This window comes from Dendrobates tinctorius, unplaced genomic scaffold (assembly GCF_039654945.1).
Source record: "Dendrobates tinctorius isolate UK_male_01 unplaced genomic scaffold, ASM3965494v1 ptg000035l, whole genome shotgun sequence".
NCBI classification, from domain to species: Eukaryota; Metazoa; Chordata; class Amphibia; order Anura; family Dendrobatidae; genus Dendrobates; species Dendrobates tinctorius.
Window position 1 is genome coordinate 21536316 of NW_027361703.1, and position 25461 is coordinate 21561776.

General features: G+C 41.1%; 1 protein-coding gene across 4 annotated transcripts in view; it reads left to right on the forward strand.

Annotated features, from left to right (window-relative positions):
* Positions 1 to 25461, forward strand: part of MDFIC (MyoD family inhibitor domain containing) — a 298050-nt gene that overhangs the window by 229500 nt on the left and 43089 nt on the right. For all 4 annotated transcript variants that reach the window (XM_073573335.1, XM_073573334.1, XM_073573333.1 and 1 more), the window contains exon 3: positions 8708 to 8833. In XM_073573335.1, coding sequence (XP_073429436.1) covers positions 8708 to 8833 — 126 coding nt within the window. The remainder of the gene's footprint in view (positions 1 to 8707; positions 8834 to 25461) is intronic.

The window sequence follows — 25461 nt, forward strand, 5'->3', positions numbered from 1 at the left end:
AAAAACCGTAACACTTATACTCCCCTCCAGTGCCGCCACCGGTTCAGGCGATCCCTGTGGCAATTCGGAAGGAGCAGCCGCAGCTCTTCCTCTGGATGTCTAGGTTTGTCCAAAAGCGAGGTGAGTGAAGCCAACAATGATTAGCCACAGGGATGGCATGACACAGCAATGTTACGCAAACCCTAGGCGACACCGCTGGAACTGCCTACAGTCCCGGAGGAGTGTGTAGGTGTTAATATTTTACAAAGAGGAACATAGGGATTGAGAGCGCGAGAGCAGGTCTAATCCTATGTAAATCAGTGAGTGACTAATCAGTTGGTATTGATTTCCCTGGACTAATCCTCACTCTCGTTGTGTAAGCACATCCCTGTGGGCATGAGTGACAATATTTTCACAATTGAAGTTACTGCCAGCGCATTGCGGCTGGCCAAGTCCGGCATCATTGCTACTTCCCTGGCAGTGCGTCAATGAAGTCTGACCACGTACACCCAACTTCGCTGCATGTTCCTGGGGAATTAGAAAAATGATTAAGCCGACTGGCTGCATCAGTGTCATGCCCTCCTTCTTCCTTCATGTATTAAATGCGGATAGGAATACTTGAAGGTCAGGTCACAAGCGGAGTTAATCCCTGCGCCAGGGGGAAGGTTTGCATGTACGTCCCTAGAGTATAGGAGTGGCCCACAGCTGGCACCTGCCCATCTGGCATTTACCAGAATTGCCAGATGTCCAGTGGAGCGCCCGGCGGCATGAGGGCACGCCGTCTACTTCAACGGGGGACAGTGTCACGACGGCGATCCGGTCCGTGGCCCTGGAGCGTCCATTAAATAAAATGATGAAAGGGGATGAGGGGAAAAGTTGTTTGAGATGTTGAAGTGTGGTAAAAATGAAGATAAAGTTTATAGATGGTTAAATACGTGACGCCACCTGTGGTATTCTGGTCAGAGGTGACCAGCGCTGCGGTGTTGTTCCCCTGAGACTGTTGATGTGGCGCAGCTGAGGTGAAAATAGCTCTCCACAGGTAGAGCAATAGTCCCAGGGCAAAGATGTTAGATTAATAGTCAAAATGGCTGTGAACGTTGGAGTGCAAAGAAATGAGAGGACACACAGAGGTGCAGTTTCTTTACCTTTTACTGGTAATTGGTTGCAATCCGGAGTACCACATACAGGTGATGGAATGAGTCCGGCTCGCCTGGAGGCATTCAGGGGATCCACCTTGCCAGGTGGGGATTTTGGACCTTCCTTCTGCGCTTTGTGTGTGGGTCTCCGCTGTATATAACTATGCTGCGACCCTCAATTGCGTGATGATTTCACTAACGTGTACGGCTGTCAGCGTGAGCCTATTCCACGGGTACCGTCCTTTTTCACAGTCAGCTCCGGGCTCCTTATCTGCTGCCGTGCCCTCAGTTGTGCAATGTCGCACAGGAATTTACAATCCCCTGTACTTTCAGGTTCAGCGGTCAGGACATACAGCTCCTGACCACCAAGGACTCTGGCGTCCCTTTCTCTCCAATAGCGTTTCACTCTGGGGGCTGCTATACACAGTTTATAGCTTCCCCAGAGCCTCGTCTCACAGATCAGCTCCCTGTCTTGAACTGACTGGATCTTCCAGAAAGATCTTTTTACCTCACGTTTCACTGTCTTGTCATTTTTCCTCACAGCTGCTCTCGTTTCCATGACCACCCCCTCAGCTCACTTCTAGCTGACTCACCAACCCCCTCTGCTGACCAGAATTTATAAGGCAACTCCCTTTTCTGACCTGCAGCAGGAATTGTGATTTAATCTATGTTACCTGGCATGGGGGTCCCTTTCTGCCTCCAAGCATGACTTCACCTCTTAGAGGGAGGCAATGTCACTGTGACAACCGGACTCTGGGGTGTCACACCAGTTTATCCCTGACTGTGTCTGACAGGGAGGGGTGAAAGTGCAGCTGCACACAGGAGACCCTGACAGAATGCCTAGTTGGTCTGTAAGTAGAGATTAAACATACTGTGCTACAAAAGCAACAAATGTGAATATCTTCACAATGGAATATTGCAGTGCAAAACAGAAAAGAGCTACAGAATCGGGAGATCAGGGAGTTTTACAAGGTATTGAACTCCATTTTTGGAGCAAGTGACACATCTTCTATATGGTGTCCTGATGGCAATGCTTTCTAGTGAGACTGTGCTTGCCTGTGTAAAATGTGTGCATATTACATACTTGAAAGTCCAAATATTTTAAATCCCTTTTTTTTGTCTTGTGGTATTTTAACATGTTTTATGCCAAATTCTTCAATATGTTGCATGTGGTTCATGAATATTTTTTTCAGCTGTCATTGCCTTTACAATAGAAGTCCATGCGATGGCTACAAAATTGTCTGGGTGGGTTGTATTCTGTGTTTCAAAGCGTTTTGAGTCATTTTTGCTTGGTGTTCTATTCATTGCTTAATGGATTTCAAAATTTCTTAGTTAAGGAAAACTGGTAAGAAAAACTAACAAAACGTTTGAGGGGAAAGAAGTCTTAAGAAAACATGAGCGTTTCCTGAATTGGTGTCTGCTTGAATAACTTATCGTTTTTGACCAGACAGAAAAATCCATGTAGACTTACCCTTACATAGCTGGGCCACTACCTGTAGATGCAGTGAATAGAGCTACAGTGACATGTAAAAGTTTGGGCACCCCTGGTCAAAATTACTGTTATTGTGACCAGTTAAGCAAGTTGAAGATGGAATGATCTCTAAAAGGGCTAAAGTTAAAGATGACGCATTTTCTCTGTATTTTAGGCTAAAAAAATTATATATTGTCATTTTAAAAATTACAATAAGGAAAATAGGTCAATGCAAAAGTTTGGGCACCCTGCATAGTTAGTACCTAGTAGCACTCCCTTTTAAAAATATCACAGCTTGTAAACGCTTTTAGTAGCCAGCCAAGAGTCTTTCAATTCTTGTTTGATGGATTTTCATCCATTCTTCCTTGGAAAATTCTTCCATTTCTGTGAGATTCCTGGGTCGTCTTGCATGCACTGCTATTTTGAGGGCTAGCCACAGATTTTCAATGATGATCGAATCGGGGGACTGTGAGGGCCATTGAAAAACCTTTAGCTATCGCCTTTTGAGGTAGTCTATTGTGGATTCTGGAACAGTAGAACAATTACCACAACTCCAGAATCTGCTAAATCTTTCTGAAGGTCTTTTGCAGTCAAGAGGGGGTTCTGATATGCCTTTCTAGCAATCCTACAAGCAGCTCTCTGAAATTTTGCTTGGCCTTCCAGACCTTATCTTGACCTCCACTGTTCCTTTGGACTGCTATTTCTGAATTACATATTGAACTAAGGAAAGGACAACTTGAAAACGCTTTGCTATCTTCTTATAGCCTTCTCCTGCTTTGTGGGCCTCCACCATTTTCATTTTCAGAGTGCTAGGCAGCTGCTTAAAAGAACCCATGGTGGCTGTTTCTTCGCACAAGGTTAGAGGAGGCTATGTGTTTCTAAACCTGTGGAATCTGCATCAGCTGGCCTTTCCTAACATTGAGGGTGAACAAGCCATAACCCTTACAGGCTAATTAAGGTCTGAAACCTTGGTCAAAGTTATCTGAGCACACAAATCTCCAAAGGTGCCCAAACTTTAGCATCGGACCATTTTTCTTTTTGTAATTTTTAAAATGTGAAAAAATTACAATGTGTATTACTTTTTAGCCTAAAATACAAAACAAATGTGTCATCTTTAACTTTAGGCCTTTTAGAGATCATTTTTATCTTCAACTTGCTTAACTGTTCACAATAACAGTAATTTTGACCAGGGGTGCCTAAACTTTTGCATGCCACTGTAGTTCCGATTTCTGCAGTTTAACCATTTAAATGGCGTTGGCAAACAAACAGCATTTAACTTATGCCATTGTACGCCGCAACTCCCACCGGCTACCATATCACTATGGCCTGTTCAAAACAAGTTTTTGTGTGAATTGGTTAATGAAGAAATAAAAGAAAAAGTGTAAACATTAAAAATGTCTGTCCTTTTTAAAGTGGTTTTAAACTCCTTTTGAAAAACTGCCAGAGGGAAATGATCCCTCTAAAATAAGGTTTAAGTTATCTGCTGCATCAGCACCTTCACTTCTGTACAGTCACCAGACCACTGAGGTCACCGAATTGCTGCAGGGTTTGGTGATTGATGAACAAAATGTCACAAATTCCATTGGGGTGATGCTCAGTCCATTAGTCACACGACCATGCGGCTAGTTATTACTTGCCTGTGACCACTTATGAAAGGAGTGGTCCAGCTAAGAACAAGACCGAACTGTAAAGAAGGGCGATCCTGATGAGGAGGATTGTGGATACAGTGGCAGAGGCTGACACATCGCATAGACAGCAGCAATACAACGTATGGTAGGACGTTTGCCTTACTGAGCTGTGCTTGTTATCACACACAACGGTAGGCTTCGATCCATGAATGAAATATTGCTGGATTTTAGGGCTCCAATTTTTTTTTGTTTTTTTCACTTGGCAGCCAGTAACCCCCCCCCAAATTTGAGAACCGCTGCTATAGGAGACAATTTTACATTGCTTTTGGAGATATTAAGGTGCCACATATCACTAAACTTCAGGAAGGCAAATTTCCAACGCATGAGAGATGATCTTGGTGCAATTAACTGGGACGATATCCTGAGACATAAAAATACAGAAAGAAAATGGGAGAAGTTTATTAGCATCCTGAATAGGACCTGTGCACAGTATATACCGTATGGGAATAAACATGCGAGAAATAGGAGGAAACCACTATGGCTAAATAGAGCTGTAAGGGGTGCAATAAGAGATACAAATAAAGCATTTAGAGAATTAAAGCAAGTAGGTAGTGATGAGGCATTAATTAAATACAGAAAATTAAATTAAATTCTGTAAAAAGCAAATCAAAACAGCAAAGATTGAGACAGAGAGACTCATTGCCAGAGAAAGTAAAAATAATCCCAAAATATTCTTTAACTACATAAATAGTAAGAAACTAAAAAATGATAGTGTTGGTCCCCTTAAAAATAGTCTGGGTGAAATGGTGGATGAGGAAAAAGCCAATATGGTAAATGACATTTTAACAGTATTTACACAAGAAAATCCCATGACGGATAACATGATCAGTGATAACAAAAATTCTCCATTAAATGTCACCTGCTTAACCCAGCAGCAAATATGACGACGTCTAAAATACACTAAAATTGACAAATCCCCGGGCCCGGATGGGATACACCCCTGAGTACTGCAGGAATTAAGCACAGTCATAGATAGACCATTATTTTTAATCTTTAAAGATTCCATAATAACAGGGTCTGTACCGCCAGACTGGCGTATAGCAAATGTGGTGCCAATATTCAAAAAGGGGGCAAAAACTGAACTTGGAAATTATAGGCCAGTAAGTTTAACCTCAACTGTGGGTAAAATTCTGGGGTTTTTTTCTAAGAGATACTATACTGGAGTATCTGGAGAAGAATAACCTTATGACCCAATATCAACATGGGTTTACAAGAGACCGTTCCTGTCAGACTAATCTGATAAGCTTTTATGAAGAGGTAAGTTCCGGACTGGACCAAGGGAATGCAGTGGACATGGTGTACATGGAAATTTCAAAAGCTTTTGATACGGTGCCACACAAAAGGTTGATGCATAAAATGAGAGCAATGGGGATAGGGGAAAGTATGTGTAGGTAGGGTAAGAGCTGGCTCAGGGTTAGGAAACAAAGGGTGGTTATCAATGGCGCACACTCGGACTGGGTCACAGTTAGCAGTGGGGTACCACAGGGGTCAGTTTTGGGCCCGCTTCTTTTTAACATATTTATTAATGACCTTGTAGGGGGCATAGAGAGTAGAATTTCAATATTTGCAGATGACACTAAACTCTGCAGGGTAATCAATACAGAGGAGGCCAATTTTATATTACAGGAGGATTTATGTAAACTAGAAGCTTGGGCTGATAAATGGCAAATGAGCTTTAATGGGGATAAATGTAAGGTCATGCACTTGGGTAGAACGAACAAGATGTATAACTATGTGCTTAATTGTAAAACACTGGGCAAAACTGTCACTGAAAAAGTTCTGGGTGTATGGGTGGACGACAAACTCACATTTAGCGGCCAGTGTCAGGCAGCTGCTGCAAAGGCAAATAAAATAATGGGATGCATTAAAAGAGGCATAGATGCTCATGAGGAGAACATAATTTTACCTCTATATAAGTCACTAGTGCGACCACACTTAGAATACTGTGTACAGTTCTGGTCTCCAGTGTATAAGAAAGACATAGCTGAACTGGAGCGGGTGCAGAGAAGAGCGACCAAGGTTATTAGGGAACTAGGGGGTCTGCAATACCAAGACAGGTTATTACACTTGGGGTTATTTAGTTTGGAGAATTGAAGGCTTAGGGGAAATCTTATTACAATGTATAAATATATGCGGGGACAATATAAAGACCTTTCTAATGATCTTTTTACTCTTAGACCTGTGACGGGGACAAGGGGGCATCCTCTACGTCTGGAGGAAAGAAGGTTTAAGCATACTCACAGACGTGGATTCTTTACTGTAAGAGCAGTGAGACTATGGAACTCTCTGCCATATTATGTTGTAATGAGTGATTCCCTACTAAAATTTAAGAAGGGACTGGATGCCTTTCTTGAAAAGTATAATATTACAGGGTATATACACTAGTTTCCTTAATATTGCGTTGATCCAGGGAGCTAGTCTGATTGCTGTATGTGGAGTCGGGAAGGAATTTTTTTCCCCAATATGAAGCTTACTGTTTGCCACATGGGTTTTTTTTGCCTTCCTCTGGATCAACATGTTAGGGCAAGTTAGGATAAGATATGGGTTGAACTAGATGGGCTTAAAGTCTCCCTTCAACCTTAATAACTATGTTACTATGTTACATATGCATCGATCCATATCTACCTCATACAAGCGCTGTAAATATGGTTTATTGTGTGCATGAGGCTTTATAGACGGGGAAGCTGGCGAAGCGGGAGAGGTAGGCTAGGCTGACAAATTCAGAATATGAAGAAGTCGGCTACTGATGTTATGGTAGGCTTTAGCGAGGACGCCTGCATCATCTTCCTTCTTGTGAACCCAGGCTGAGAGACTGAGAGTAAGGCCGGGATCACACATGCGAGAAACTCGCACTAGTCTCACATGTTAATACCCGGCACTGCCGCCAGCACTCGGGAGCGGCGCCTGCGGCTACATAGCAATACATACAGTCGCACGCTCCGCTCTTGAGTGCCGGTGGCAGTGCCGGGTATTAACATGTGAGACTAGTGCGAGTTTCTCACGTGTGATCCCGGCCTAAGTCTGTTACTACCTATACTGATTGCAGGGGCTTCAGGGACAAGGCAGGCAGTATATCTGCTCTAAGAGAAATGGCTGGGCCTGCTGTGTGCTGCTCGGACTCGTCAGTGTGCGCTGGAGCTCAGACACTTGAAATCATAGCGGCTATAAATAGGCGGATCATTAGAAAAATACTGTCTAATGTCAAATACACAAAGGAAAAAGTTTTTTTGTCAGCTCACCAAACCGTAGCAAATGCGAAGTCTGGAGGAATGCAATCAATCCTGGGCGGTGCAGGGAACTTGGATTCCGGAAAATCTTGTAGGCACAATACTTGGGAGATGTTCCAGCAACTTCGACCAAAGGATGGTTAAAATCAAAAGACTTTATTCCAAAAAAATGATTAAAAACAGAATAGATGCATAAAAAACATATGGTTCACCAATGTGACAGACGCTTACGCGTTTCGGACTAGAGGGTCCTTACTCATAGCTTAACATCTTACAAATAAGCATATACCTATATACACTTGCTGGCTGAAGTAAAGTGGGAGGGAAACAAAATGGGCGCCCATTTCCATAATGGCTCCCATTTTTATTCTTATTCTTTTTCTTCCTCTCTTTCAACAACTTCTCCTCTGCTCACTTGGAGTAGCGGATTATACAGTGGCTATCACTTTCTTTCGTTCCTTTTCTGCGGGTTCGTGTAGCGCTTTTTTTCTTTTTTTCTTTTATTTCTTCTTTATTTTTCTTCACTTTCTTTCTCTTCTCTATCTTTTACCTGGGAACACACCAAATGAATTAATTCTGTTGGATGTACTAAGTTTTTAAACATTTACACTGATGATCTCTGACCTTTATCCCCTTCCCAACATGTGACTCTTGGCGCCAATATTTGAACCGTGTATGTATAAAACCGGCAATGTCTTTACCTGCCTGTACATGTCATCCCCTGAGGAAGAGGTTTTATGACCTCGAAACGCGTTGGGAAATAAATATATTAAATACATAACTTGTGAGGATTGATGGTCTGGCAGCGCACGTTTTAATCCATAAAAGTCCTACTAGTGAATCATGTGATTGTAGTAGAAATACAACTTTTGGGAGACAAAACTGCTGATGAGTCACTTTCCTGACAAAAATGACACCGTGAAATAAAAATACACCACATCAACTCTGTGGCAGAATGATACTTAGGGGAGGGGTTCAAAAAAAGTCCTTAGGTGTACAGAGCTGTATCTGTAATGTTACATGTGCGCCAGTAGATTACAGTGTAGATCCTTCTCTACTGATGCTTCATGCAGGAATCTGCCACAGGACGCACAGACAATTTCCAGATCGATTACACTCAACTGCGTTCAATACAGTTTGGTCTGTGATTTAACATATGAGTTATCATATCTCTTATCTGACTTTATTGGTCACTTTCTATTTTAGAAAAATGTGAAAAGAACAGAATGGATGTGGAAGCCACAAGTCAGAGTCAGTATTTCAACAAAGGCGTGCAAACAGATTTAGAAGATTACTCTATTATGGCAAATAAGGCAGATGCCATTGTTAACAGTAAGTATATTACTATTATGTGTTGTTATAAGACCGTATCTAGAACGTCTTGTGCGTGCACTCATAGGCACAGATGTGTCCATCCCTACCATTCCACTTTGTCCGACGTATATCCTCACGTGTGGTGTGAAATTATCAGCTTTTGCAAAATTAACAAGTTCTTGTGTTACTCTTTCACAAGACAGACTTTTATAGCATATACAGTACATCTATGGTGGTGGGTGGTGATGTGAACTGCAGTCTGTAAAGGGTTTTCCTAGCATATTAAGATATTGAATTAGATGAGTTTTTGAGTTTCGGAAAACCCCTGTCTCCTGCTGCAATATTCATTGGAAAAAAGCAAAATTTACTTTTCCCACACTATCCTGGTCCAGCGATGGGTGTCCACAGCTGCTCCCCTTGTCTGGTCTTGTCTGCAGGACTGACGTAATGTCAGCTAGGGCTGAGCTTATCGGCTGCACCACTGTCAGCGTGACGTTAGCGCTGCAGACAATAACAGACACCAGAAGCAGCGGCAGACACTGAGTGCTGGACCAGAGGAAGGTAATTAAACTAAACTTAAATCTGAGGAATAGTGATGAGTGAGTACTCTTGTTGCTTGCGTTTCCCCGAGCATGCTCCGGTGTCCTCCGAATATTTTGGCGTGCTCGGAGATTGTTTTCGTCGTCTCAGCTGCATGATTTGCAACAGGCTGATTACATGTGGGAATGCCTGTTTATTAGGGAATTCCCACATGTATTCAGCTTGTCCAGCAGTCGCAAATCATGCAGCTGAGGTGACGAAAACTAAATCTCCGAGCACATCAGAATACTCGGAGAGCACCTGAGCAAGCTCAGGGAAACGCAAGCAACGAGTATACTCGCTCATCACTACTGGGGAACTCTAGTCCTTAACCATAATTCAAGAAATTGTGAGTGGGCACTTCTGTAACTGGCTAGTATTTTCAGTCACACGCATAAATATTTGAAAAAAAAACATACTAATCGAAGAAAATAAATTATATAAATTAAATCTGAGAAATAATACATTTCTCTTTAATCCTATCATTTCCTACATTACAATAAATAGAGAACTATGTTTCCAGGGAGATCCGCTATGACTATTCTCATTATTTTCACAATCCTGTGTCTTGTTTTAATGTTAATTGCTGCAGAATCTAAATTCTTTCTGCAATCGAAAACCAGGAATGACATGCTCCACCCCTGGGCTCAGCCCCATCCCCAACCCTACAATGATCTGTCAGCGTTACTAGGCCACGTTCACACGTTGAGTATTTGATCAGTATTTCTAAGCCCAAACCAGTAGCGGGTGATAATACAGAAGTGGTGACTGGTTTCTATTATACTCTTCCTCTCCTGGTTTTGGCTTGCAAAATACTGATGTAAAATACTGAGCGCGTGAACGTGGCGTAAAGTTGACTGGAACAGGATTTTTGTCCCGTATAAAACGCTTTTTGCTTCAGAAGCAAGCATTTCTTGGTTTAGTATTTAGTATACATGGAGTACTTGTATTGAATCCAATCACATTGTGAATGTGGCGTAGAATTGGCAGCAGCCCCCTATAAACTCCTCTGGCTCTTCTGTGCTTTTGTAAATTACGTTTGTTTTATAAAGCTTAAAAACTTTTATTGGCTTTTTTTGCAGATGGCATCACATGCTGAGGTTCTCAATACTTTCTCCTTATTTCTCTTAATTCCAAGAAGCAATTTTAAAGCTTCAGTGTTTGTGCATAGCCATTACTGTATATCAACTCCCATCTGTGTTTGACTCCTGCCAGACTGGAGAGCCTCTAGTGAAAAAGCTGGGGCAATTCCAAATTTTACATATCCAGTTACAGAAACCAGTTTTGTACTTTAACAGGAAGCGAGAAGAAAACTTGAACCACTTTCTGACATTTGATAATGTTTGGAGAGGGCTCAGGAGATGCTGGCTCTGATATTCAGCCAGCATGTCCCTATAACAGCAGCGACTGACAGTGGCAAGGCCTCTTTCACATTTCAGTCTTTTGACGTCAGGTGAAATCCGCCGTTTTTAGAAAAAAAACGGATCTGCCATTCTTTTTTTTTTTTTTTTTTTGCGGTGTCTGTTTTTTCCCATAGACTTAAATTAGTGATGGATGGTCATCCGTGACATCCGTTTTTTTTTACGTATCCGTCATAATTTTGGCATCCGCTGTCTGGAGTGGACGGACATTGAAATGTTTTTTGTCTGCGTTAAAAAGTTGGATAGCGACGGATCCGTCAATGTCCGCCATGTGCTATAATGGACGCCTATAGGCAACGGATCCATTGCAAACCATCAAATGACAGAATCCAATAACGGATTCTGCTTTCTTATACTGAGCATGCTCGGAAGAAGTTCCATTCATTTCATTTAACCCCAAAAGCTCCTCTGGCACCGAAAAATTCTTTCTCTCTCTTTTTCTCTTTCTCTCTCTTTTTCTCTTTCTCTCTCTTTTTCTCTTTCTCTCTCTTTTTCTCTTTCTCTCTCTTTTTCTCTTTCTCTCTCTTTTTCTCTTTCTCTCTCTTTTTCTCTTTCTCTCTCTTTTTCTCTTTCTCTCTCTTTCTCTCTTTTTCTTTCACTTTTTCTCTTTCTCTCTCTTTTTCTTTCACTTTTTCTTTCTCTCTGTCTTTTTCTTTCTCTCTTTTTCTTTCTCTCTCTTTTTCTTTCTCTCTTTTTCTTTCTCTCTCTTTTTCTTTCTCTCTTTTTCTTTCTCTCTCTCTTTTTCTTTCTCTCTCTCTTTTTCTCTTTCTTTCTTTCTCTTTCTCTTTCACTCTCTCTTTCTCTCTTTCTCTCTTTCTCTCTTTCTCTCTTTCTCTCTCTCTCTTTCTCTCTTTCTCTCTTTCTCTCTCTCTCTTTCTCTCTTTCTCTCTTTCTCTCTTTCTCTCTCTTTCTCTCTTTCTCTCTTTCTCTCTTTCTCTCTTTCTCTCTCTCTCTCTCTCTCTCTCTCTCTCTCTCTCTCTCTCTCCTTTTCCAGAGTTCTGTTCCTTTAAATTTCATACACTGGCGGCTGCAGCAGATCCGTCCAAAAAACGGATCCTTTGCATCCGTTTGTTGCAAATCTGCAACGGATTCGTTTTTTCACACTTTGACGGATTGGAACTGATGTCAACAGACTGAACTGTGAAAGAGGCCTAGATGGTGCTATTGTGGGGTGCCGATGGATTGTCGTGGCAGCCGGTGGCCTGCTAAAGGCCCCTTTGGCTCCCATCCTCGTCCTTTTGTGAAGCCCGTCATGTGGGTGGGCTTCATAGTAGAGCATCAAATTAACTATATAGTGTAATGTATTAATTTTGCAGTTTATACACTCCAAAACATTAAAAAAAATAGAAAACGCATTTTGAAACATCTCGATTTAATCAATGTTAAGTATGGGGCCCATGTGTAGAAATACATGCTGTTCTTTGTATCTCCCTCACCTCATTGTAGATTGTAAGCTCTCACGAGCAGGGTCGTCTCATTTTGCTTTAATTATTGTATTGTTAACGTTGTTACTTATGACTTGTGTTTTGAAACTGTTAAACTGTAAAGCGCTGCGGAATATGTTGGAGCTATATAAATAAAAATTATTATATTATTAAATGCTTTTAAATATCATCAGTGAGGTTATTAATGGTTGTCAAAGGAATATTCTGCCATGCTGAATGCACTTGGGTAGGCAGATCCCAAGATCTTCTGCTTGGAGCTCCCTTGGTAGTTCCCGAGTAACTGAGTCCCAATTGTGTGCCATGGGACACATACTGCAGGCCATGGTAGCATGTTTAGGTCACGTAGACTGCTCATAGTAACACAAGCCACATGCAGCCTGGCATTGTCCTATTGAAAACGTCTCTTGGGACACTTTAGAGGCAAGGCCATACTACTGATTCCATGACCAAATTAATATAACACTGGGTGTACCTGGACTGAAAACTAGAGGGGTCTGGTTTACATTATGCCACCCCTCTGCCTAATTCTGGAGTAGGAACGGTGTGATGTTACCTTGTAAAGGCCTCCTTGTGACCTCACACTACCGCTCCCAAAGGCTGTCAGGATGCAGATCCATGATTGATCCATTATGTACTGCAAGTGAAATGAGACTAGTAGAAAAGCGAGGTTGACGTTTCAGAGTAGACCGCACTGCTGTATGAAGGAAGCGCTTCCAGAGTGGAATAGCAATTTCGTAGGTTTTTTTTTTTTTGCGTTTTTCATTCTTGCACCAAGCCCTTTTTTGAAAACCAAACTCCTTTACATAGCACAGTCAATATAACAGGGAGAGGGAGTTATAAAAAAACAAGAAACAAAGAAAACCCTCTCACGTTTATGGATCCTGAACAGGGAAAAAAGTGGCAAAATGGCACTCGCCACCCTTTAATATCCTTTATTGGTTAAAATATGCAGATGAACAAGTAGTGGAAAAGTGCCAGACTTTTTCCACTCCATGTTCATCTGCATGTTTTAACCAATAAAGGATATTAAAGGGTGGCGAGTGCCATTTTGCCACTTTTTTCCCTGTTCAGGATCCAGCATTTTACTCTGTGGCAAGGCACCTATATGTCCTGATCCAGGTTTCGTACTACAAGTCTCAGGAATGCCGCAGCAGTGCTCGTCAGTTCCCCTTTTGCACATGTGATTTACTGGGCCCTCTCCCTGTTATACTGATTGTGCCATGTAGTTTGTTTTTTGAAAAAGGTTTTTGTGCAAGCATGGAACACGTAAAATAAAAACTATGAAATTGCTATTCCATTCTGGAATTACTTCCTACAAATAGCAAATTGGCTCTGTCACTAAGGGGTAGACCGTGCGTTTACCCCTTAGTGACAGAGCCAATTTGCTAGTTAATGACCAGGCCAATTTTTACAATTCTGACCACTGTCACTTTATGAGGTTATAGCTCTGGAACGGTTGAGCGATCCCACTGTTTTTTTTTTTTTTTTTTTTGTGACATATTGTACTTCATGTTAGTGGTAAATTTCTTTGAAATGACTTGCGTTTATTTATGAAAAAACCCAGAAATTTGGCAAAAATGTTGAAAATTTTGCATTTTTCAAACTTTTAATTTTTGTGCCCTCATATCACACAAAATACTTAATAAATAACATTTCACATGTCTACTTTACATCAGCACAATTTTAGAAACATCCATTTTCTTTTTTTTGTTAGGATGTTATAAGGGTTAAAAGTTGACTAGCGATTTTCTCATTTTTCCAACAAAATTTACAAAACCATTTTTTTTTAGTAACCACATCACATTTGAAGTGCGTTTGAGGAGTCTGTATGATAGAAAATACCCAAAATTGACACCATTCTTAAAACTGTACCCCTCAAGGTGCTCAAAACTACATTCAAGAAGTTTATTAACCCTGCAGGTGCTTCACGAGAGCTAGAGCAGTGTGGAGGGAAAAAATGAACATTTTTACTTTTTCCACAAAAACTTTACTTTGGAACCAAACGTTTTTTTATTTTCTTAAGGGTATCAGGAGAAAATGGACCTCAAAATTTGTTGTGCATTTTCTCCTGAGTACCACCGATACCTCGTATGTGGGGTTCTCCAAACGCAACATGGCGCCCGCCATTGATACCAGCCAGTTTTGCGTTCATAAAAGTCAAACGGTGCTTCCTCCCTTCTGAGCCCTGCCATGCGCCCAAACAGTGGCTTTCCCCCCACATTTGGGGGGGGGGGGATATGGTAATACTAGACACTCATAGTTGTTTTTTTACTTGAGCAGTAATACAATTTTCAGTCGATGGGGCTGTGTGACAGCTTACTTTTTCTACCCTGGGCTGACATTTATACTAATGCCATCTTGGGGAAGATAGTGTTTTGATTTTCTGTTTATAGAAATTTTTTTCAGGTGTTTCAGCATCAGAAGAAACGCAATTCTTGCAGTTTGAATTTTTTTCTTATTGCAGCATTTACCAGTCGGGTTAATTAATTTAATATTTGATAGATTTGACTTTTATGGACACAGCGATGCTATGTCCATATAGAGTATTTATATAATTTTTCAAATGTATTTTATTTTCAGATTTTGTCATATTTTGCAGTTGTTTTTGGGGGCTTGAATCGTCTGATCGCTGGTGCTATACAAAGCAATACCACAGTACTACTATATATAGCAAAAATCACGGTCTGCTATCAATAATAATAATAATAATAATAATAAATTTTATTTTTATAGCGCCGACATATTCCGCAGCACTTTACATTTCAGAGGGGATTTGTACAGACAATAGACATTACAGCATAACAATAATCACATACAGTAGATTATAACAAATACCAAGCGGAAAGAGGGCCCTGCTCGCAAGCTTACAGTCTATGAGGAAAGAGGTAGACACGAAAGGTGGGTGGTAACAGTTGCCCTGATTGTATGGACCAGCCATAATGTTAAGTGTGTAACAGTACAGACACAGAGGGCTAATGGAGGCATAAAGCATGTGGGAACATGATGCGGGGAACCTGGTTATGGTAAAACTTTTGGCTCTGCCACACAGGGATAGATTAGGTTAATGTGTTGGGGTGGTAGGCCAGTCTGAATAAATGCGTTTTCAGGACACGCTTAAAATTGTGGGGATTGGGGACTAATCGTATTGACCTGGGAAGTGCATTCCAAAGAATTGGCGCGGCACGTGTAAAGTCTTGGAGACGGGAGTGGGAGGTTCTGACTATTGAGGATGCTAATCTCAGGTCATCAGCAGAACGGAGGGCGCGGGTAGGGTGGTATACTGAAACAAGGGAGGAGATGTAGGGTGGTGCTGAGCCATGGAGGGCTTTGTGAGTGAGGGTAATAAGTTTATACTGAATTCTGGAGTGGATGGGTAGCCAGTGTAATGACTGGCACAAGGTAGAGGCATCGGTGTAACGATTGGTGAGGAATATGATCCTGGCTGCAGCATTCAAGACAGATTGGAGGGGGGAGAGTTTGGTAAGAGGGAGACCGATTAGAAGAGAGTTACAATAGTCGAGACGAGAATGAATAAGAGAAACAGTAAGAGTTTTTGCAGAGTCAAAGGTAAGAAAAGGTCGAATTCTAGAAATGTTTTTGAGGTGCAGATGACAAGAGCGAGCCAGTGATCGAATGTGGGGGGCAAAGGAAAGCTCGGAATCAAGTATGACCCCAAGACAGCGGGCCTGTTGCTGGGGAGTAATAGTGGAACCACACACACAAATGGCAATGTCGGGTATAGGTACATTAGTAGAGGGAGGAAACACCAGGAGTTCAGTCTTTGACAGGTTCAGTTTCAGATATAGTGAGGACATGATATTAGACACAGCGTTTAGACAATCACCAGTGTTTTCTAGAAAGGCTGGCGTGATGTCAGGAGAAGAAGCGTATAATTGGGTGTCATCAGCATAGAGATGGTACTGGAAGTCAAATCTACTGATTGTTTGACCAATAGGGGCAGTGTACAAGGAGAAGAGGAGGGGACCTAGAACCGATCCTTGGGGGACCCCAACAGTAAGGGGAAGATGAGAGGAGGAGGAACTGGCAAAAGATACAGTAAAGGAGCGGTCGGAGAGATAGGAGGAGAACCAGGAGAGAACGGTATCCTTGAGGCCAATAGAACGGAGCATAGTGAGGAGGAGCTGATGATCCACAGTGTCGAATGCTGCAGAGAGATCCAAGAGAATTAGCATGGAGTAGTGACCATTTGATTTAGCTGTTAGCAGATCATTAGAGACTTTAGTGAGGGCAGTTTCAGTGGAGTGTAAAGAGCGGAAACCGGATTGGAGAGGGTCGAGAAGAGAGTTTTCTGAGAGATAGCGGATAAGACGGGAGTGGACCAGGCGTTCCAGGAGTTTAGAGATGAAGGGAAGATTAGAGACAGGTCTATAGTTAGCGGCACAGTTTTGGTCGAGGGATGGTTTTTTAAGTAGTGGATGTATGATGGCATGCTTAAATGAGAAGGGAAAAATACCAGAAGAGAGAGAGAGGTTAAATATTTTAGTTAGGTGAGGGGTGACAGCAGGGGAAAGGGACTGAAGGAGCTGTGACGGAAATGGGTCACTGGTGCAAGTAGTCGGGCGAGAAGATGCAAGGAGCCTGCTTACTTCTTCTTCTGTGACTGGTTCAACACCAGTCATAAGCTGGGTTTTCTAGGGGTACTGTCACGTCATACACGGGTTCTTCAGCAGTCTGCTTTGGCACCCTGCAATCGCATCAGGAAGGTAGAAGAGCATGCCCCACGGTTGCGCGCAATAAATGCCGCTGTTACAGATTCACAGCTGTATTTATCAGGTTAACAGCTGCAGGCAGAGCGCCGTTCCACTAAAGGCTGTTAGGGGCAAATGATGACAAAATTACACAGCCATGATCTGCAAATAAAGATGCGGGCTCAGTTCTTCAGCCCGCATCAAAGAACGGAACCCGACGTTGACGTACCAGCTTGTCTTATGTCATAAAGTGTTTATTATTAAGAAATGGAAAGAATTAAAAATACATGGTTGGTATTTCCAGATCTGTTAATATAAAATTAACAGAAATTGAACTTAGCCTGTACTGTAAGTGCCGTAAAGAGAAAAACATTAAAGTGCTCGAATTGCTGTGAGGAGGATTGTCGCCCCTCCATAAAAATTGCAGTAAAAAGCGATCAAAAACGTACCCTAAAATGGTTTAAATAAAACGGCTTCTAGATATTCCATCAATGGAAAAATTAAACGGCTATGGGTGGGAGAAATTGACAACTCGCACCATTTTTGTCCAAGTCTATTAATTTTATTTTTTACCCCTTGAATAAAATAATATATATGCATGCTTGGAATCGCTGTGATCGTACTAACCTCGAAAATTGGATGACCAGTTAATTTTTACCACACTGTGCGCAATGAAGAAACAAATGAATGGGGTCATTTGAAACTAGAACGCTTCCTGCAAAAAACCAGGATGGAAAAATAAAAAATGGTAGGCCTCTGGGAAAAATAGAAGCTCAAAAACAAAAGATTGCTTTAAGAAGGGCTTAGCAACAGTGTCAAAGGAGTAATGGCATTCCTGTGGCTACATTGTGCACTTAAGAAATATGACTTCAATGAAAATGCTGCATGTAAGCAATCTCCTTAAAGCTGCTATTTGAGGTACTTGCTGGCTCTATAGAGCAACATCTCACATTAAAGGGGATCTGTCACATGATTCATGCTGCCCAAACCACAGGCACCATGTATCCGAGACTCGCCGCACGATGGCAGCCAGGTATATTTTTCTCAAAGTGATTGACTGGTCTCTCACTATGTAAACAAGTGCCTGTCAATCAACAAGAGCAGTATGGGGAGAAGCCGTTCTGGGGCACCGCTGGACAAGTCCAATCCTCTTTAGTATAGTGGCGAGTATCCCTGCCTGTCATGCGGGAGACCGGAGTTCGATTCCCCGACGGGGAGGTTTCTTATGTTCTTGCTATAGTACCCAGCCAGCTATTTGATGCTGTTTTCTATGATACATCGGAAAGGATCTGGCTCATGCTGTCCGTGGTTTGGCGCATGAATCGAGTGACAATCCGGTTAAGTGTGCAAACCTAATTTACCATGTTGTGAAACTTGTAGCTGCAAGCTTCTAAGGAATTCTCTGCTTGTCACATTCTCGGAATAAACGGATTGCATTTTGGCTTAAAAAATATCCTCTCTACATTTTCTCAAGCCTGAATAAAATATTGTGTTTATATTTTTTGCAGCACGTACATTGGAGATTGTGTGTGCAATATGATATTGGTCCTTTTGATTTTGTGCTCAGAATATTTCCAGCTGTACAAAACACTTTCCACATCTGCTAGAATGTTCCATTTTTACCAAGATGTCAAGTTGCATATCACAACATCCAATACTGACTCATTTACAGGAGGGCTGCAATTTCACTATCCTATAAAGGTTGTCCAGAATTGGAAACTTAAAGCAAAAAAGGGTATTATGTTAAAGTTCTAGAATGGCCATTACTTATCTATTTGAACACATGCTGTTCTTGCACCACACTTAGCGGAGACAATTTGTGGCACAGAGGCAGGAGTTTTGTATGTGCAGTGCCCGCCCATTGCACTTGCTCATTTGCATAGCAATTCAACAATACATTTCTCTAAAACATGGTGTGAATGTAATCAGAATTAGTTTTGGTATAAAGCCTGAAGATAGTATCCCTTTTTATATTTACACAACCGATGGTCCAGCTAAGACTAAGGACTCATTCAAACATCAGAGTTTCTCGCACAAGTTGTATGCGTGGGAATCATGGCATGAACTTACCTTTTACAGTCTACACACACTCATGTGTTTTTGGGGACCAAATGATCAGCTCAAAATCACAGAAATATGTCTGACTTTTAATAAGAGTCTTGGATCACACTCGACACATTCAAGTATATGGGTCCGTGAAAAAATCGTTCTCCTCTTAGATTCTATTCTTGTGCTCCTTTTTTTTTTTTTTTTTTTTTCATTCACTGACATTTTTCACTCACTGTTCCATAGGAGAAGCTTGAGAAACCTTAATCAGTTCATAGTTTCATCTGAGGAAAAACTGATAAAACTCTGACCAAACTCTGATGGTAAAAATCGACAAACTGGCCAAACTATGTGTCGGTTCTTGCCATCAGAGATGTGGTCAGGGTGTCTGTTGTTACCATCAGAATTTGGTCAGAGTATCTGTTCTTGCCATCAGAGTTTGGTTACGATGTCGGTTTTTACTATCGAATTTGGTCAGGGTGTCGGTTCTTACCATCAGAATTTGGTCACGGTATCTGTTCTTACACTGACCAAACTGATGGTAAGAACAGATACTCTGATGGTAAGAACCGACACCCTGACCTAATTCTGATGGTAAGAACCGACACCCTGACCAAATCTCTGATGGTAAAAACCGACACCGTAACCAAACTCTGATGGCAAGAACAGATATCCTGACCAAATTCTGATGGTAAGAACAGATACCATGACCAAACTCTGATGGTATCTGTTCTTACCATCAGAGTTTGGTTACGGTGTCAGTTCTTACCATCAGAGATTTGGTCAGGGTGTCAGTTCTTACCATCAGAATTTGGTCAGGGTGTCGGTTCTTACCATCAGAATTTGGTCAGGGTGTCGGTTCTTACCATCAGAATTTGGTCAGGGTGTCGGTTCTTACCATCAGAATTTGGTCAGGGTGTCGGTTCTTACCATCAGAATTTGGTCAGGGTGTCGGTTCTTACCATCAGAATTTGGTCAGGGTATCTGTTCTTACCATCAGAGTTTGGTTACGGTGTCGGTTTTTACCATCAGAGATTTGGTCAGGGTGTCGGTTCTTACATCAGAGTTTCGTCAAACTCTGATGGTTAGAACCGACCCGCTGACCAAACTGATGAAACTCTGATAAGAAACACTGATGACACTTGGATCTTTTTTTCACCTACAAAAAAAAAAAATCACGTCTGAATGAGCACTAATGCTACATTCACATATCAGTGCGAGTGTGCTGTCTGATTTCTTTATTATTTTAATCGGCTCAAGATAGGACATACTCTGAGCCTCATGGATCTCCCTCTCAATTCCATGATTTTCACGGATATGTGAATAGATCTGATACTCTATGGGTCCTTATGCCATCTGATAAAAAATAGGTAAGCATATGTACATTTCATACGCATATGTGAATGTAGGCTAACAAGTAGAAGGATGTGATGGGAATGGGGAAAAATAACAGTAAGCACAGAAATTGCGGAAAAAAATGGAACCAAAAATTATCCCAGCACTTTCTAATTTAAAGAGAAACTCTCAGCAGGTTTTTATTTTGTATTCTGAGAGGAGCACAATGTAGGAACAGATACCCTGATTCCAGCAATGTGTCACTTATTGATCTGCTTGGTGTAATTTTGATAAAATCACTGTTTTCTCTGTTGAGGTCTTTATAACCCCAACCATGCCGCTGATGAGCAACTTTCTGTGTACACTGTACATTAGGAGACCACTACTGATCAGTGGTGGGGGCAGTGTTACACAGCAGAAGGACTACATGGCAGAACACAACTAGTCCTCTAGTGACCTCCTGCTGATATAGCACTGATGTTATTGAAGCTGCAACATACAGCCCAGTAAATGATGCGTCACTCTAATGAGGGTTTCTGCCCTTAAATCTTTCTTCTCTCAGATTAAATAGCAAAAGCCTGCTGACAGATCCCTTTTATCTTCTTTTCCTCGGTGCTATTTTGACAGTTAGATTTGAGAAATATGTAAAGAAATCTTGTGTGTGACTCAGAAAGCAAGCCGTGTCCTTCTTCTCCTCCTATTTTTTACTGTCACGTGTTATTGCTGTCATGCTTGGCAGTAAAGAAGTTTCTGTGCTGTTTCTTCTGTGCAGTAGGGAACAAGATTTTTAAAGTTTTTTTTTTTTCAGTTTAAGGGTATAGCGCTCCCTCCAATAGTCCGAAAATCTCTTTAGGAGAGAACATGGACAGGGAAGGATTTTAATGTCAGAAGAGAGAGAAATGACCAAACCCCCCTCTGGTACCTCTGCCAACCCCCGGTCCCTCATGTTCCTTCCCCCACATATGATGTATCTGCATACTGAAGAGAAACTGCACAACAAATATTAGGGTCCATTTTGCTCTGTTATCCTTGTAAAGACTAAAAACATTTTACAGCCCATCATTATAAACTTCTATGAAGCACCTATAAGTTCAAGGTGCTCACCACACATCTAGATAGATAAATTTCCATAATGGGGTCACTTGTACCTACACAGTGGGAATCCCTCACATCAGGGTCCTCTCCAAACTCGAGATGACTTCCACTAATGATTACAGCAAATTTTGCATTATAAAAGCCAAATGGCGCTCCTTCCCTGCTGTGCGCCCAAACGGTAGTTTTCCTCCACTTGCTGGGTATCGGCGTACTCAGGAGAAATTGCTCTAAAATCTTGGGTTCAATTTTCTCCTGTTACCCTTGTGAAAATAAAAAAAGGGTAAAAGTACGTTTTTGTGGGGAATTTTTTTTTTTTTAATTTTCACGGGTCTACATTATTAACCTCTGTGAAGCACCTGAGGGTTTAAGGTGCTCACCACACATCGATATACATTCCTTGAGAGCTGTAGTTTCCAGCTATTTTTGCATTCAAAAAGTTAAATGGTGCTGCTTTCCATCCAAGCCCTGCCGTATGCCCAAATAGTAATTTTCCACCACACATGGGATATTGGTGTACTCAGGTGGAAAAAATATTAACCTCAAAATTTGTTGTGAAAATGTTACCCTTGTGAAAGTAAAAAAATGGGGCTAATGTAACATTTTTGTGAAAAAAGTAAAATGTTAATTTTTACTTTCCACATTCCATTAATCCCTGTGAAGCACCTGAAGGGTTAATAAATATCTTGAATGTGGTTTTGAGGACTTTGAGGGGTGCAGTTTTTAGAATGGTGTCACTTTAGGGTATTTTCTGTCATATAGTCCTATTAAAGTCACTTTAAATGTGATATGATCACTAAGAAAATGGTTTTGTAAATTTTGTAGAAAAAAATGAAAAATTGCTGATCAACTTTGAACTCTTCTAACTTCCTAATCAAAAATTGATGTGTCAAAAATGATGCAGATGTAAAGTAGACATATAGGAAATGTTATTATTTTGTGTGGTATAACGATCTGATTAAACTAAGCAAAAAAAAATGAAAACCAAAGTTCCATCTTTTCAAACTGATCTGATATTTTTTTTTTTTTAATGGTCGCTTTGTTTTCTGTTTTGCCATCTTTTGTTCTGGGTGTGCGCAGTGCTAAATGTCAGATCTACTAACGGATGACCTAACGAATGACCATCAGTTATGGTCTGTTTCCTATTCAAATACATGGATGACTGTGTCCTATACTGGAACATTTTATTTCCGTATTTAAAATGTATATGCGTGTTTTACAGTGCCTTCCAGAAGTTTTGTTAGGCAGGTGTGGAAAAAATGGCATAAAATTAGCTCAGCTCTACCCGCAGCTGTTAGAGGCAGATGAGGTCTGATAGCCATCATCTGCCGGGAATGGGGCAGGCTAAGCTCATAAACCTGCTCCAGTCATCCACTACCATCAGGCGCCATACATGTACACCAATCGTCATTAGGGACTTAAAAGGTTTCCAATACTGCAAGAAAGCGTTTCTAATTTAATTAAACAAAAACAAAGCTAAATTAGGCTGTGTTCACACTATGTATTCTCAATGCGTTTTTTTGTTTGCAAAAAAACTGGGCAAATGCATCACAAACATATTGTGTGAACACTGCCCTATATTATCTAGTGGCTGTGTCTGGCATTGCAGTTTTTGACAATAGAAAAAGGCCGTACTGATGCAAGAGCAGGTTCTATGTGACTTTTATATATAAAAAAATACAGCAAAATACATTAAAACTGTAATAGATGATTTCTCTAATTTTGGTTCTTTACATTACCACAATGAATTTTAATGTTAAGGAGCTGAAACTCCTAAACCCTTCATCCAATTTTAATGTGGATACCCTCAAATGAAAGCTGAAAGTCTTAACTTCAACTGCATCTGAATTGTTTTGTTTAAAATTCATTGTGGTAATGTCTAGAACCAAAATTAGAAAAACGTTGTCTCTGTCCAAATATGTATGGAACTAACTATATACACTGTGCTTGATGAATAATAAGCATATTTTGTATTTCCCCTATTATATACCTCCCACCAAGCCAACCTGTAGCATACCCATGTTCAGATAGGTGTCTCTGCTTTTACTGGTATCCCCAGTCACGTTGTAAAGAGAATACCATCTCTGGGTACACAGATAAAATCAGTGAGAATGCTTATTCGGCATGTCACTTTTCTTTAACCCCTTCTCACAAATGGGCGCAAGAGTATGTCCCGATTGCAGGTGATTTCCTGGATTTGGTTGAACAACTACGTCGTCTGAATCTAAAGGTACTGTCGCACTTAGCGATGCACCAGCGATCCCGACCAGCGATATGACGCGGTCAGGATCGCTGGTACATCGCTAAGTGGTCGCTAGTGAGCTGCCACACAGGCAGATCTCACCAGCAACATAGCTGGGGACGGAGTTCGCTACTAACCTGTCACACTAGGTGATCCTGCGTCCTCCCGCCTGGCTCCATGCTCGTCGCTCGTCTCTCCACAGGAAGCGCCACAGGAAGCTGACGACGAGATACAGTCCTGGACGTAGCGATAACCAGCGGGGGAGCCGGTCGTAGGTATGTATCAGACACAGCGATGTCGCTAGCAATATCACTATAAAGTCACAAGTGAAGCAACTGAAGAATCTGACAGACCTTTCCACGTGATTGTCGGGTGCCAATAATTGCCATGACAAGAGAGGGAGGCCTGACAATGGCCTCCCTGTCTACCATATTTCTTAGCCAATGAGATCTTGATTGGATGACTGACGGGAGATAATGCAATGTAGTATTTATGTACTACAGTATATTATTAACCTTTTTGCCCCAGAGCCTGTTTTCGCATTGCATATTTGGTGAAAATTTGGAATTTTCACAATTTTCAAACACTTAGTTTTTATGCCGTTAAACCAGAGAGTTATGTCTCACAAAATAGTTCATAAATGACGTTTACAACATCTTTACATCAGCATTTTTTAAATCTTTTTTTTTTTTTTTTTTTTTTTACGAAGTTACAGAAGGGTTGATCAGCAATTTCTAACTTTTACATAAAATTTACAAAACAATTTTTTTTTTTTTTTTTTTTTTAGGACCGACTCACATTTGACGCGAGTCTGAGGTGTCTATATGACAGAAAATAGCCAAAATTCACACCATTCTAAAAACTACACCCCTCAGGTTGTGCAAAATCACATTCATGAAGTTTATTAACCTTTTAGGTGCTTCACAAGAATTAATGGAATGTGGAAGGAAAAAATGAACGTTTAACTTTTTGCCATAAAAATTTACTTTAGTTCCAAATTTTTCTTTTTTTTTTTCTTTATCAAGGGCAGCAAGAAAAGCTGGATCCAAATAATTGTTGAGCAATTTCCTCTGAGTATGCCAATACCATATATGTGGAGGAAAATTACTGTTTGGGCACACGGCAGAGCTCGGAAGGGTACATGCCCCATTATTTTTGGAATACAAAATTGACTGGAATCGATAGCGGACGCCATGTCACTTTTGGAGAGCCCCTGAGGTGCCTAAACTGTGGAAACCCCCCATAAATGACCCCATTTTGGAAACTAGACCCCTCAATGAATTTAAATACAAGAGTGATGAACACCTTGATCCCTCAAGGTCTTCAAAGAATCTTATAAAGTTGAGCTGTGAAAATAAAAATCACATTTTTCCCACAAAAATGTTTTTAGCCCCAATTTTTTTTATTTTCACAAGGGTAACGGGAGAAGATGGATGACAAAATTTGTTGTGCAATTTTTCCTGAGTACGCCGATACCCCATATTTGTTTGAAAATGACTGCTTGGGCACATGGCAGGGCTCGGAAGGGAATGAGTCCTATTTTGGCTGGAGTAGGTTGCGGATACCATAACCCATTTGAAGAGCCCCTGACATGACAAAACAGCAGACACCCCACAAGTGATCCCATAATATTTATAAGTGATCCCATTTTGTAAACTATACCTCTCAAGGAATTCACCTTGTATTTTTTAACCCTCGGGAAATTCACAAACTTCTATAACAATGGGCTAAGTAAATTAAATATTACTATTTGTTTTCCACTAAAATGTTGATTTGA